The sequence below is a fragment of the Saccostrea cucullata genome, unplaced genomic scaffold (assembly GCF_032062105.1).
Source record: "Saccostrea cucullata isolate Sc308-1 unplaced genomic scaffold, CSIRO_AGI_Scuc_v1 ctg1846, whole genome shotgun sequence".
Taxonomy (NCBI): Eukaryota; Metazoa; Mollusca; class Bivalvia; order Ostreida; family Ostreidae; genus Saccostrea; species Saccostrea cuccullata.
In genome coordinates, this window is record NW_026939750.1 from 45,612 (window position 1) to 61,274 (window position 15,663).

Here is a 15,663-nt window from a genome sequence, read left to right on the forward strand (position 1 = left end):
AAAATGTTTTTAAAAAGCAAAATTTTAAAAGATGATATAGGCTTTAAAATCAATAAAAATATATCTCAAGTAAGTTTGTTTAAAAAAAAGTTAAAAGCTTTATGTCCATGAATGCAATTAAGAATTTTGTATCTGTTTATGTACTTAGTTCCTATGGACAAAGTGCAAATTTTAAAAAATTCCATAAAAAACATTCTTAAATGCTTTGTTTACTCAATGACATTATAATAAACAAATACACACTTGCTATATTATTTTAAATCATCCAAATAAATTTTGTCAATAGATAAACGATAATCAGAATTTTATATTGATGTGAAAAATTAAAACCAGATCAGTAAAAGTAGGGACCGTCCTTAATTTTCAACACATTATAGAGGAAAAATCAAGGCAAAGTCGCTTAACTGAAAAAAAATCAAATGGTGACCATGACGAACTATGTTATTATTATAGTATGGGGGACTTTTTATTGATGAAAAGAACAGTTTAAGACGCCAAGCGCCTGTGGATAAAAAATCTGATTATCATTCAAAAAGTCTTTGTTTTCATTTCAGGTAAATACCATAACTATATGCCAGAAGTCAGGAGTTCATTGTATAGTTTACTTATGTTTGAGAAATATCAGAATCTCAATGAACAATCCCACAAAAACAAAAGGGATGAAATCAGACTGAGATATTTCCGTGACATTACTGATGACGACGTGGTAAATCTTCCTTACGGAATCACAGAAACACGTGACGGTGTGATAACATTTGTATCAGACGACATCCGACATGACGTAATGTACGCCTTTGTTACGGAGTGTCTGGTGGAGGATAGTGATCTGGAGTTTTTCCTGACCACGGCGTCACGTGACGTGATATCAGAATACTGCCGTTCGTGGCATTATGAAAGGCGTGAGGGAGAGAGATGTCTGTATGTACCGGACAGTCCTGAGAAGATGTACGACCTCTTCATAGACAAACTACAGCTGGACATTATCACACACCGTACGTTGTCTGATATGACGTTTCATAACAGGATCAGTGAACGTTGTAAGTATAATTTCTTTAAAATTAATATTTTTCTTAAATATTTGTCAAAACATGTTAGTGTTATTGAAATTATTTTGAATGTATTATTGTGATTAATTATCTTAACTTTAATTATCATACATATCTTAACATTTAAACAATAACACGTGCATAAGGTCACGCAGATTTAATTTCTTGTTCGTCGGATATCTGACGGAAGAAAGTAGAATCGGGCGTGCCATTTGATAATAATATTATCACAGAATTTCCTAGGTGCAGGAAATTATGATGAATATTGTTTGTAAAGTTTTCTTTAAAAATTAGCGAGCAGGACCGACGAGCAAAAAAATTAAATTGATGCGGCCTATGATTCATGTGTGTACAATTATTTTGTAAATAGCTTCCTGTGGCAGTATGTTTTTTTCACGGGAGAATTATCATGCTGCTTGAACAAATGAAACACTTTTTAAAGACGCCGGAGGTATTACAATGAAAATCAAAAACGTGTTTTTACGTATCAAAAAATCTATCTAAAAGGAATCATATTAGAAAAGCTAGGTTTTAATTAATATGCATGTATATTACCTTCAATGCTCTCCTAACGAAGATTTTGATAAATTTTTTTTTAAATCTTGCCTTAAAACAGTTCAAATTATTGTACTGCAAAGATAGTTTGCTGAGATCTTTGTTTTATCTCCAAGGTCATAATAAGGACATTCAATACAATAGTTGCCATGGCAAATCTTAAAACGCTTTAAAAAATATTTATTAATAAATTACATTTTTAGCCGGGCTTATTGCTCAAAGAGCAATTGCCGGCTTATGTGATCCTGTTCAAGGCAGGATGTTAACCCAATAGTCGCCATTTTAAAGTTACGTGCAAAAATATAGTTCTTACTCTCAACCGCTTTTGAGATAATACAAACGCTAAATAAAGCAACAAAAATAAAACGAAGTTTCCTCTATATAAAATAAACATTTATAGTAATGACTTTGAAAACTTTATAAGTCAAAGAACATAGTTCATTAGCGTAAGGATTTTTGATAATCAGTGTTACCGTAGTTCTCTACACATACGAGGTAAAGCAGGAGAGGGAACCAGACTGGCCTGTTTGTTTGTTTACATTCAGCTGCGGTACCAGATTAATTCTGATTCTGACAAAATCGGACCGTGGTATTAGGATTGAAAAACTCACTGTCAGTGTCTTATCATTTATATTGATAGTTTTAAAATAATTTTTTCATCAGAATATAAACGTGATTCATGTAAGAAATCCATTCTACTCTGTAAATGAGCCCGGCTCTCTGTACTTCTGAGTACTTTGATTGTAAACGGATTTATCATGGTACTTAGTGTATTGCATCTCTAAGTTTTTTTTAACATGATCTGAAAACATTCTAACAAGTTATATTAGAGTACGAGTTTCCTACTGTATTGGAGATACAGCGCAGGGCTTGAGGCAAGAGCGACAGCTCGAGTTGGGCCACGCCCTGTATCTACGATACAGTAGAAAACGAGTATTCTAAATGACTTGTGACATGACCTCTCTAATGACCTCACTAATTTACATGGATACTTGGTACTTGAAAGGAAAAGGGGGCGTTTTACCTTAATGTTTCTTAAGAAAAGTAACTAAAGGGGGATCCAGCACTCACTGGTGCCCCCATCCCACCCACCTTTGAGCTTTACCTTTTCCGCTTTACTGAATAATTTTTGCTGAAAATGTATAAATACGCTTTATAATTTATTAACAAGTAACGATATCACGCACACAGTGTCTTCGTTGATTATAAATCTACTCCAACGAAAAATGATATTTCATTTTTTTTTTTTGGGGGGGGGGTTCAAAGAAATCATTTGAGAACTGTCCCACACCCTCCTTTCTAAACTCTTGAATCTGACACTAATAAGTCAACGTTGTTTAATTTTATTCTTAATTTACCTAATTTTGAGTAAATAATACATGATAATTTTATGTAACAGTGCTTTCATGCAAATTGAACAATCGTTATACGGATAGGGATATGACTTTCCGTCGTTGCAAAAAATAAAACGTACTGTGTCGTTGATATTTTGCAGAAACTGTGCAGTTTCTGCTCATTTGCATAAGAAACGCCTATAAAAAGTATTGTATCGCAGTTACAGTAAGCTTGACTTCAAAGGAAAACTAGCCAGGTCATGTCACTTGGGTTTAAATCAAAACTGTCGACGACAATGTTGAATCAGAATGCAGCGATAGAAGGTTGAATCAAAGAATCAGATGCTAATACCATAGGAATGTTCTTGTAGAGTGTAACAGTTTGGACACAATACCCTCAAAGTGTATTTGATGATCACGCATTTTCGAAATGTTATATTTTTATGCCCTGCCATGAATATGGCATATAATATTTGCTACTCTGTTCTTCTGTCTGTCATTCCGTAACACTTTGCATTTAGCTCCACCAAAGCTCAGTTTCATAAAAATTATCCAAGATATTTTCGTCAAACTCCATATGCTGATAGATATTGATGAGAGCTATGCAACTACATCAACATTTTTGACCTTGACCTTTCCTTTGACCTTGACCTCATTTTTCTAAAGTAAATGTTTAGCTTAGCTTTAAACATAGCATGCAAGGTGGTGTTATCAAACTTTACATATTGATACAAACGTATGATAGCTATTCAACTGCATCAACATTTTTAACCTTGACCTTTTATTTGATATCAATCTCACTATTTTAGTTTTTCAGTTTTAATAAAACTGTTCATAATATTCTTTTTCAACTTCATATGTTGATACATACTGATGAGAGTTTTTTTAACTGCATTAACATTTTTTACCTTTTCTTTGACCTTGACCTTACTTTTCTGAAATTAGTGTCAAACTTCATATGCTGATACATCCTGGTGTAAGCACTTCCACTACATCACTATTCAACTTGAAGATATTTTGATCAAATTTCCTACACTAATACAAACTTTTATGATGCATTACTAATATACCCTCGGCGGGGCATTCCTATGCACATATTTCTAGTTTTAAATCAACTCTGACCTTCCGCAAAGAAAATGAGAATAATATGTTATGTCATACACTTGATAAGAACACTAGGAGAAGGAGGGAGACACCAAACAATAAAAATTGGGCCATTTTTAAAACATGAGAATTTCGAATTGATATGTTTGTTACAGTAGTAATTAACGGAAATACATATCTAAAGAATTTTTTTAACTATAGATACTTTAAATAACTATCTTACATGCCACTGTTTTTAATTCGAAATTATTTCACAAGGAATAAAGCTATCAAATTCCATTGTTTAGTTCAAAAATTGTCTGATGTAGTTTATGTGGGGAAGGGGGTGTTTTCCTTCTGAAATTAAGGTCGGTCTTGAGTGCCTTGATATTTAGTATTTATCTCTCTCTCTCTTCCCGCGTTTTTGTCAAGCATGGACTGTAGGCCATGATGTGAGAGCTGCCTGATTTTGTAAGATAGCGAACCAATTGTTCCTAATTAATACATTATTTCTTATTAAAGTGATTTGATCGTCTTTATTCTGTTTGTAAATCACTTTAATAACAAAAAATATGATTAAATATGTAAAAAAAAAAAAGGTCCCTTTCATCTTTCATTCTGATGATTTCCTTTGATACAGTGGGAGTCCCTAGAGAAGTACTAGATTGGGACCAGGAGGCCAGAGAGCGGTATGTTGAGTATGCTAAGAAAGGAACACAAACAGTCCACCACGCCCGGGGGATGATTGTGGGATGTGCTGGGGCGGGCAAAACCACACTACTTAAACGTCTACTTGGTTGTAGTGAAGAAGAGATTAATGAAGTAAAATCTACTGAGGGATTGGAGGTGCACGAAGAAATATTTGAAGTTTGTGATGAAAAAAATTCTTTGAAATGTAAGAAGATTCAAAGTAAGCTGCAAATGTTACTTTTTCTGTCATAAACAGAGCAGAAAGAAACATCATTACTTATATCATATTCATGTGAGAGCACAAGCATATTTTCTCATTTGATATAGTCAAATATCAACATTCTATTGCATAAATTGTATTTTTATTAGAAAAATAATTATAATAAAAAGACAATTTCAGTGGGGATAAGGAGTACACAACAGTTAGGCCAAATTCTTTCAAATTCAAATTTTCGAAATTCTGTTCATAAGATAGTAAATAATTCAAACTAAAACCCCTGGCCCAGAATCCATGAATCTCACAGCTTTGGAATATAGACACACTTTCTCATTTTACGATGCACTTAGTATGATTCATTGCTTACTGTCCAGGAAAAGAGAAAAAAATATTTTGTGACGAAACAATACACTTTTACTTTGCATAATCGATATACCCCCTCACCGCACCGAGCTCTATGTGTACCTAATCTAAGAGGATTTTTTCAAAGTGTATTTGCATTTTCACTATACAGTAAAATTCGGTCATAGCCAAGTCACTGTGGCCTATGAAATTACTTCGCTATAACCGTAATTCGTAACATCGTATAAGAAATTGATGATTTTTTTTTAATTGGTGATCTATAATGACTTCGACTTATACGTAAATTCGCAATATCCGTGTTCGAGTTTTACGGTATAATTAATATTACCTAATCCTAATCCAACATCCCTTGACTCAGAGAGCTTTCTTACTCCTCATTACTTTGCTCTTAGTTGTTTTGCTTTTGAACCTGAAAACAGACTTTTTTTTAAAGAAATGATGTATTTTCACTATAAAATATATAAAGCTTCCCCCCTCCCAAACTAAATTTTCAGAACCTGGAGCCACATATTTCAGATTTTTGAGGCACCCTTGCTGAACATCACAGTGAACCTAGTTTGTCTGCTTAACAACAGGGGAGATAATTGATTTATAGTGTGTAACTTGATTTACGTCTCATTCGAGAATTTTTCACTCAAGTAGAGACGTCACCATATACCTGTGAAGGGCTTCAAATTTTGACCTTTACTTCGCACTCAGGTCCATTGAGCAGTGACACAGCCTCGGTTTTTAAGCTCTCACCCGATGGACCTGCAACTTTCACTTCAAATTGCCGAGTGCATGGCGAAGGCACTGGTGCTACCTTTTCTTATCGTCTTAGATCTCTCGTGGTCGAGATTTAAACTCACGACCTCCCGATCACGGAGCGAGCGCTCTACCGACTGAGCTACAGTGAACGTTCAGGGGGAGAGAAGAATATTTTAATGGTATATAACTTTGTTTTTCACTTTTCACTATTTGTCAGAGGTGTTCCGATCTATTCCGCTCTAAAATCAGAACCCCCGTTTCTGGAGTCATAAATCTCATAATGTTCATATAGAGCCAAAAGCTTATTATAATCATATTCCACGAATTTGACTACTTGATATTTAGGAGAAAAGAAGAAGATTGCACTTATTTTGATGGACTTTAGGGCAAAAGCGGACAAGGATCGGCCATGACACTCACATTTTATGTTCCCATTAAATCATTGATGCTATGTGCTTAATTGGTTGAGATACAGATTTGAGGCTGAGTTTGTTCAAAAGTATATGACTGACGAACCACGCACAATGTATATCGCACGACGACGAACAAAACTAGAGAGCAATAGATCATCATAGAGACTATAATGACTTCAAAAATTGTTTATAGAAAAATCGAACACTGTTTTTATGTTAAGATATATAAATAATTTTGTATGGCCGTATTTCTGCTGAATTACTAAAACGTATTACTTACTTATTACTTCCGTGTTCTATTAAACAAGACACACTGATCCTATGTAAAATGAAATATGCCATTGTTACAAGAAGATCCATCAATGGTTGTACTACTAAAAGATATAAACATTTTATCTCCATTTAAGGGCAGATAATACAAACAACAAATGGATGCCTGGATTGGTTTATCTTTTTAACCTAATTTCATTTCAAATGATGCAAATGATAAAGAACTATATGCGGTTTATTGCATATATCCCCCCACCCCCCAAAAAAGTCATATTTTGAAAACTTCCTGAAATGTGCTAAATTTAATAAATTGTATGAGAAATATAAACTAACATAAAATATTATAGTCAAGGCAGTGTATTCACAATGTTTGTTTTTATGACGTCACAAACCAGTCCGATTTTATATCCTTTTTCAGAAAGAGGACAAAATGGACAAAATTTCAACAATTTTAGCTTTATAGAATTTATAGAGCGCAAGTTTGTTCAGGAACAATATTGAAATATTTCATTGATATTATCATTCTACACATTATATCACATTATATCAAAATATTGATCCTGAACACACATGCGCTCGGTGACTTTTACTCAAAATGTCGACGAAATATGTACATTTTTCTGTAAAATTCATAAAAAACTGAAATTTACGTTATGTTTGTGATGTCATTACGTACATATAGCGTCATCACTTATGAAAACATTCAGTGCTTTCAAGTCAGCATATACTCCCTTATTTAAGAACTTAATTAAATATATCTCCATCAAAGTTTGATTTGGGGGCAAATATTGGTTATTACCGAATAAAGTTCTTTCTAGAATATAAAAGAATTGTAAACCTTCTATGACGTTCAAAATTTTACCCTTCTGAAATCATCTACTCTATACAAAAAAAATTCACTTCAAATTCCATTTTTCGTTCAACTTTGAATAAAGAATTAAAAAGCTTTGCGGTGAAACTTATTCATCTCAATCATTTAAACATGGCCCAAATTATTATTATCAAAAAGAATTTGACAAATATTTGTACCATCTGTCCTTAATGGATTAATAATTAATCATTAATTAATTATTAATTAATAATATTTTTATCTTAAGAAAAAAAAAAAGATGGATTAGTTTTTAGTTAAATTTCTACATAAAAATAGAGTCTAAAAACAATTTCTACTGAAATAATTGTTCTTTCAGTATATTACAATTACAGGGACGAAAATTAGGGTTGTGGTAATTTTATGCTTAAAATGCTTCTCATATACTATACCTAGTGCGGATTATTTGCTGAATACTAGTATATAATACAGTTGATCATTCTGGCTTTTGTAACAAACGCTGCGTTTATATTGTATTAATTCCATCAAAACCCAATTTTAATGACAATACGGTTCGATTTTTTTTTTCAGCCAGGAAAAAATGCAAAGACGACAAAAATGCAGAAAATTATATAAAAAATGATAATGAAAAGACTCTGACTTTCTTTGACTTCGGCGGACAGTGTGCGTACTACGCCTGTCACCAGATTTACCTGACCAGGAGAGCTTTCTATGTTGTGGTGGTGGACGCTTCTAAACTTCTTGACCAGAAAGTGGAAAAGGCAGTATGTGATCAAGATGGAAGCGTTTTCTCTGGATGGACGTATGGAGGTATTTGTATTAAAATTTACACATTTTTCCGTTCTCCGAATTTCACATTTTTAAACAGATATGTCTTGTAAACGATTACCTTAACAGTCGATGCTTTTTTTAATTCTGCACCTTACTCCTTGATTACGTATCATAGATTTTATAGTTTGAAGAATTCAAAGAGAGTCTAATTGCTTATTTATATTGATAACATGTGTCTTCAGTGAATTGTTTAGTTAAATTTTTTTATTTCCACAAAACCTGCTCTTAGAATCGGTGCGTGTATCTCTATACAATTAAGTAATCGATGAACGAGGGTTGTCCAAAAAGTTCGTGGACAATGACGTTTTGTTAAAATAAATGGTTCTATATGCATCTATTGTATAACAAAATATTTCTCATGAAAAAATAGGCAGAATGATTTAATTTTTATTGATGAAACTTAATATTTTTGTAAAAATCGGGGTCTTTAAAGATCGCAGATTGTGCGCACGGACCAGTCTGACGTTACGCTAATTTCATTATAACGTCAAACATTTGGATTTTGACTTAACACATGTTCATGTAAACACACTACATTTTTTTAAAAGTATAATAGATTATAATTTATTTAACTTTTAAAATTCAAAACAATGCTCACAAATTGACGAGCGTCATCTAAATTAACAGTATGTATATCAAATCTGAACAGTCCAGTCCGACGCTGCGCTAGATTAAAAACGTCATGAATAGAAATCTCCATTTACAGTTAATTACATGTGTTTTTAAATTCTTGTGGTGTCTTCGAATTTATACATACTGTTGAAAAATCGTATATACGAATTCCAAATCGATACATTCAATGTATTTCAATAATTTTGAGTTGTTTTAACAAATATTTTGTCTCTACATCGTTTCAGCTGTTATAAAACTTAATTTTTTGACCGGACGCTGCCCCGTACCGGCGGGTGGCGTCATTTTCTGTTGAGTTTTGACACGGACTTGCTAAGGTTTTCTTTGTGTATTTTCGTTGTCTAATTAGTAGGGGGATATTTAAGATATCATAAAATCATAATAACCTCTTTTTTTGTGTTTCATAAAATTTCTATTAATTTTTGACTTGTTTTATAGAGAAAATAATCATTTTAATCCGAATTCTTTATATCAGAGGTTACATCATTTTAACTTTGGTCCGTGCGCACTATCCGCGACCTCTAAAGACCCCGATTTTTACCAAAATATTACGTTCCGTTAATAAAAACTAAATCATTATGACTTGTTTTTTCATAAGATTTATAAAGAACCATTTATTTTCACAAAAACGTCATTGTCCACGAACGTTTTGGACAACCCTCGTACATTCGTAATTGACTTTAATTAAACTTTCTTAATTTTTTTTTATAAAACCAATAACTGATAACAAAATTAACACTAGACGGACTTGCGTCCTTGGAATCTTACGGAAATAAAAACAAATGTAAAAAAGTGCAAAATTATAAAATTATGATTAAACCCCTTTCCAAGATTTGAAATATGACATCAGTTCAAGGTCAATTTTTTAGAAAGATATAGATATTCAAAATTAATTCTCTCAATTACTAAAATCTTATTCTAGAATTTTGGTTTTATGCATATTTTTTTCAGAGTGCGTTAAAATTTCCCCTTGGAAAAAACTTTTGATGTACACTCTTTACGCACTTTGAATTTTTTTTCAAAGTGCGTTGAGTGTGCCCAAAATTTAACGCTCTTTGAAATCTGTTTTCAAAGTGAGCTGATCTTGTCCCAATTTTAACGCTCTTTGACAATTTTTTTTCAAAGTTCGCAATTTTTTTCAAAGTGTGTTGCCACACGCCGTCCAAATCTACCAATAAGATCAAGATCTGACATTTTATCAGGAATGTACGAATAGTCCCAAGATAACCATCAACAAGCTTTTAACTCTCTGACACAACGTGTTCAGGTTGCATTTGATGCAAACGGAACGCAATCACGATGTTAAATGTCACTTTAATATAGTCATCTAATGCATACCTTGTATGTACTGAGAGGAGTTGTTGAATTAATCTCAACTTTTCAATGTAGCAATAGGGGAACTGTTTGATTTTTTATTAGAATAATTAATTTCACATATAAATATAGAAATAAGTTGTAAACTGAGGTTTATTGGAAAAAATAGATTTACAGTCTACTGCATAGCAGCATTTCTATGTTGCAGCATTAATCTATTCCTCTTCACACTACAATTTAAAATTCAAATTTTAAGAAAAACGTGAAGAAAATGAACAGTGATCGTTTTAAATAATCAATAAACAATTCAAATCTGTAAGGAAGTTTTAAATAAGGACCCCTTGAAATTTCAAAGGAGGAGTCAGGAACCTAGGCGGAGTAAACATCCCCTGTTGACCTGTCAAACAGGTCTTGGGACGATGCATTGATCAGGTAGATGGACATTAAATGGCCAGATTTGGTATAAATCAAAGGCTATGTAATTGGTATAAAAGAAATTATCTACAATAAGACCAACTAACGGATATTATATGCCACAAACGTTATTTAAGACCATGTAGTTTTTGAAATCCTCCTAACATTACATTAACATTGGGTAGCCTGACTCGGTGTAAAAATTGATTACACTAGGGACTTGCTTTTAAAGATCATATAATTTGGGATATGTACCATACACAGATGATACCGAGAAATCACTACATGTACATAAATAAGGAGAATAGACAATGGAAAAGCTAGAGTCGTCTCTTTTTGCATACAACTTAGTTGTCAGTTGGCGTATAGTCAGTAAAACACGTCAAAATATGAATCAGATGCGACAGACTCTGTGTTGCCTTTTATGTCACGTTCATTGAAATTATAAAAGCAAGAATGGAGATTACTTTTATTGTAAATCTATTTATACATATCGTCGATAAAGGTAAAAAATATATTGAGTTCAAGTCAACAGCAGGTGTCTTCTTGTTCGTAGAATCAATGATGTTTTTAAAAGAAGTCATTTTGTTGATGAAGAGTCAAAAGATAAGAAATATTTTTACTCCTAGTTTTCTTGAAGAACAATTCTTTATGATACTAAAAAAGCTCATTTTTTCTTCTATCGTGTGGAATCACTGTTTAAAGTATGGAAAAGACGTATATTTTGTATCTTTTGAAAAAAAATGGCAATTTTAAAGTTTCCTAGAGTTCTTTGGAGTTTCACTAACAAAAAGTTTTGTAGTTTACTCAAGGCTACTTTAATCAAGGACAGATGATATAAACAGAAATAGATGCCTGGATTTGTATCAATTATTTTATATAATTTCAATAAAAATGATATCGATGCGAATAATACATTTCTAGAATGTTTAGAAATTGTTAACCTTCTGGTGCGTTCCGAAATTCTACCTTTCTGAACCCGTCCTTATTATTCTCTGCTTATATTTTTCACCTCACATGGCGGGAATTACCGCTTGGAAGGGGATGCTCACTTCTCCTAAGCACCTTGTCCACCTATGATGTTTTTGAATAATTAAATTTATTAATGTATTTTTGGGTCTGAATACTGTTGTTATATCCATATTTTTATGTTCATTTCTTATATCAAATGGAACTCTTATATGAATATCTACGAGGGTTGATCCAAAAGGAATGTCACAACATCGATAATATTCATACCAGTAAAAGTAAATAAACAAAATTATACATGATTAAAGCTATATTTATTATCAGTCCTGAAAAATTAAAATTATTTATACTTTTCAAAATATCGAATTATATGCAAGGTGGCTTCACTGGTCAGTTACTTTTTTAAATATCATCAACTTTACCTCACCATGTCAATGCTTCAGATTCTAGGGAGCGACCAAAGATTAATTTTTTTTAATTATATATCAATGTATCTATTAATAAGTGTACTTTGTATTAAAATGTCAATAATATAGATATATTTCATTTACTTTTTTTAACAATTGTTGCATTTATTTCTTCTAGACTACTTTGCATTCTGGATTAAGTCCATCCACACTTACTGTGGTTCAGACAATGGAAGTGACCCAAAACCAATTGTTCACATTGTAGCGACACATTGGGAAGATGAAAACAGAAAGTTTGAGGTAAACAAAATATAGCTAATAACACTGTTTTTCATTTAAAGGAATTTTGAATTCGCTCAAGTTATATTCTCAATCATTGATGATTTTTTTCTCTATTATATCTAGTGACATAGCTTAGATATATCCATTTTAGATTTGATTATGTCGATGTTTATTGAAATGAACAGTATTGGTATTGAAGGCAGGTGTTAGAATACAGTTATAAAATCGGTTTAAAATCTGTTGGTCACTCGAATACATGTAATTATAAATTGTTTGCTTTTTGTAAAGAAAATTCTTTTTTTTCAATTCAACTTTTATGGAAAATTCTAAAAACATAAACCCTTAAGACTTTAACAAAGAAGTGGAATCATTGATCTTTGCACAAAAGAAATCCCAGCTTTAAGTTATTTAATCAAAATAATGTCTCAAGAGAAAATATGCACATATATACTGAAAGTAAGAAATGTGTTTATCATTTCAGACTAAAAATAACTTCATGGAGAGTCTTCGATGCCAGTTTAATAAATTTTCTAAATTATCACAGTACATCAGTAAAGATAATTGTCACTGCGTACAATTTGGTTCTCCGCTTTATGATTTAGAAAGATGTTTCTTCAACATAGCTTCCAATCAACGATGGAAAGAAAACATTCCAACGGAATGGTCTTTATTTGGAATAGAATGTAATCTGAAAAAAATCCCCAAAAGAATAATTAAGATTTCAGAAATAACAACGACATTCCCAGAGATTGCAGCCAAAGGACAGAAGAGTTCTGATGAAGGAGCGAAGGGGAGAGAGGATATGTTACGATATCATCACGATGCCGGAAAAGTTCTACATTTTCATGAAAATGGTTTGGACCAAGATGTAATTATTGATGTGCAATGGTTTATTGATGCCTTCAAACATATCATCACAGATGAGCTTCATTTCAAAGGTATTCCTGGGACTCGGGGGGACTGGGATGAATATTACAAAACTGGGCATTTGCGAGACCGACTTCTTATAGAGATCTGGAAGCATGAAGATAAAGAATTATATGAAAAGCTTCAGAAAGAGAAGGGAATTTACTCTTTTAGTGACATTAATTATGAGGAAGATGAACGATTTCTACAATACCATAAAACAGCACTTCTCACTTTCATGCAAAGACTTGGTTTGCTGGTTATAGGTAAAGAATCCTACTATGTTCCTTGCATGAATCGAAAAGAAGTGGAAGAAGAACTTTCAAATCTCATTAACGAATCGGAGAGTAAATCATCTGTTCTTATTTATCAATTTGATTTTCTGCCATTTTTCTTGTATTTTCGTCTTGTTGTTGCTTGTATGCAAGAAAAGGATTGGAAAGTACGAGAAAGTAAGGGTACATCTTGTCTCTTCAGAGACGCAGCTTTGTTTTCTTATATGGGGTACTACATTGTTTTATCTGTCACAGAAGATTCCATACAACTTCAAGTAATTCATCCTATACCGGGATGTACTTTGGAAAGGGAAAACACAAGACATATTCAAGAAAGAGTAGAAGAAATTTTAGATAACTTGGTGGGAACCTTCCACAGAAAATTAAAGTATTTAAGAGGCTTTAGATGTCGAATAAATACAAATAAAGTAATTGCCATGGATATCAAGGGGCATTTCATACCTGAAAAAGACCTTCCAAGTGTAGACCAACCAATTATGTGTCCTTTGCATTCGATTTCTGATAGGCATATCATCAATCCCACTGAATTAACTGAATACTGGAACGTGTGGAGAACATTAACACATCAAACAGATTGGAAATAAAATAATTTTCACTTATTGTTTCCAAAGCTAATCATTACTGTAAAAAAATTCTAAAGTTCACGGACAGTTTTTTTTAATATACATGTAATATATATAATAGCCATTATATACATGTAATATATGTATTTATAGGCTCAAATCCACATGTTGAAAGAATAGGAGATTAAAACCCTGTATTCTAAAGATCCACTATAGAATTAATTTATAAATGACTTTAATTCTTGGCCAAATTGTTCGATTTATCATAATCTGGTTTCGGACAGAACGTGTGGAGAACATTAACACATCAAACAGATTGGAAATAAAATAATTTTCACTTATTGTTTCCAAAGCTAATCATTACTGTAAAAAAATTCTAAAGTTCACGGACAGTTTTTTTAATATACATGTAATATATATAATAGCCATTATATACATGTAATATATGTATTTATAGGCTCAAATCCACATGTTGAAAGAATAGGAGATTAAAACCCTGTATTCTAAAGATCCACTATAGAATTAATTTAGAAATGACTTTAATTCTTGGCCAAATTGTTCGATTTATCATAATCTGGTTTCGGACAGTTAACACTGTTTTATAATCCACTATTAGGTGATACTCGAATTTGGCAAAGAATTACATTCATTTGATTAACTTTATTTTATCATCATTAAACAGCTTTATGTGTAAAATGTCTTTGCTTTTTGTGTTCAAATTTGCTTCTTAAGGACGTTCGACCCTGGGATTTTGAGCGTATTTTGGTCAGGTCCTTTATCTATAAAATTCTGCATCCTTTTAAAGTTCTAACATTGAATATGGATTCCACAATTCAAATTGATTAAATTCCATTCAAGTAGAATAGAGCTAGGAAATATATACTGAAAGGAAAAAAGAAACGCAGGGTAAAATTTTGAGGTGAATTAAATTTGTTTTTCTTAAAATACGTTTTAGTTTTCCTATCTAACATTTAAAATCATCTTTCAAAAAGATATAACCAATTCTCATATGACTTTGTGTAATTATTCATGAGTTATTGAAGCTCAAATGACGATACCCTCCAAAAGGGAGAATAGAAAACTCTCATTATCTTCAATGTCCATCTCGTGCATCTGTCATGGCCTTATTTCTCCTTTGCATGGAATTTCATCAGAATGTTGGCAGGGGCAACCACGCAAAAAAAAATAAGTCAAACGGCGCGCACATGCGCCAGTGAGAGGAATAAACAGTAAGTTGACTGGCTCAAAAAACAAAATTGCGGAAATGTTTTCTTTCAAATTTCGTATGAATGTAATGATTATAATCGTGTACACTATAAATGGCTGTTTTTGTGGTAGTAAGGTGGCGATTTAAGAGAGGACGGGACGAATAACCCGCTCGTAACATGGCTCTATTTCGTGTTAACGTCATTGTCACGGTTGATTGAAATCCACTCCAGACCCTCTCTGACAACGGCTAAAAGGTTTTATGGGGGAAAATTTATAAGAGACTGCTTAGTAAACT

The 15,663-nt window shown here is 32.4% G+C and overlaps 1 protein-coding gene across 1 annotated transcript in view; it reads left to right on the forward strand.

Annotated features, from left to right (window-relative positions):
• LOC134253865 (uncharacterized) overlaps positions 1-14,943 on the forward strand; it is a 58,874-nt gene extending 43,931 nt beyond the window's left edge. The window contains exons 7-11 of the mRNA XM_062736451.1: positions 555-1,037; positions 4,659-4,913; positions 8,118-8,357; positions 12,291-12,412; positions 12,876-14,943. Coding sequence (XP_062592435.1) covers positions 555-1,037; positions 4,659-4,913; positions 8,118-8,357; positions 12,291-12,412; positions 12,876-14,180 — 2,405 coding nt within the window. The 3' untranslated portion in view covers positions 14,181-14,943. The remainder of the gene's footprint in view (positions 1-554; positions 1,038-4,658; positions 4,914-8,117; positions 8,358-12,290; positions 12,413-12,875) is intronic.
• Positions 14,944-15,663: the final 720 nt, after the last annotated feature.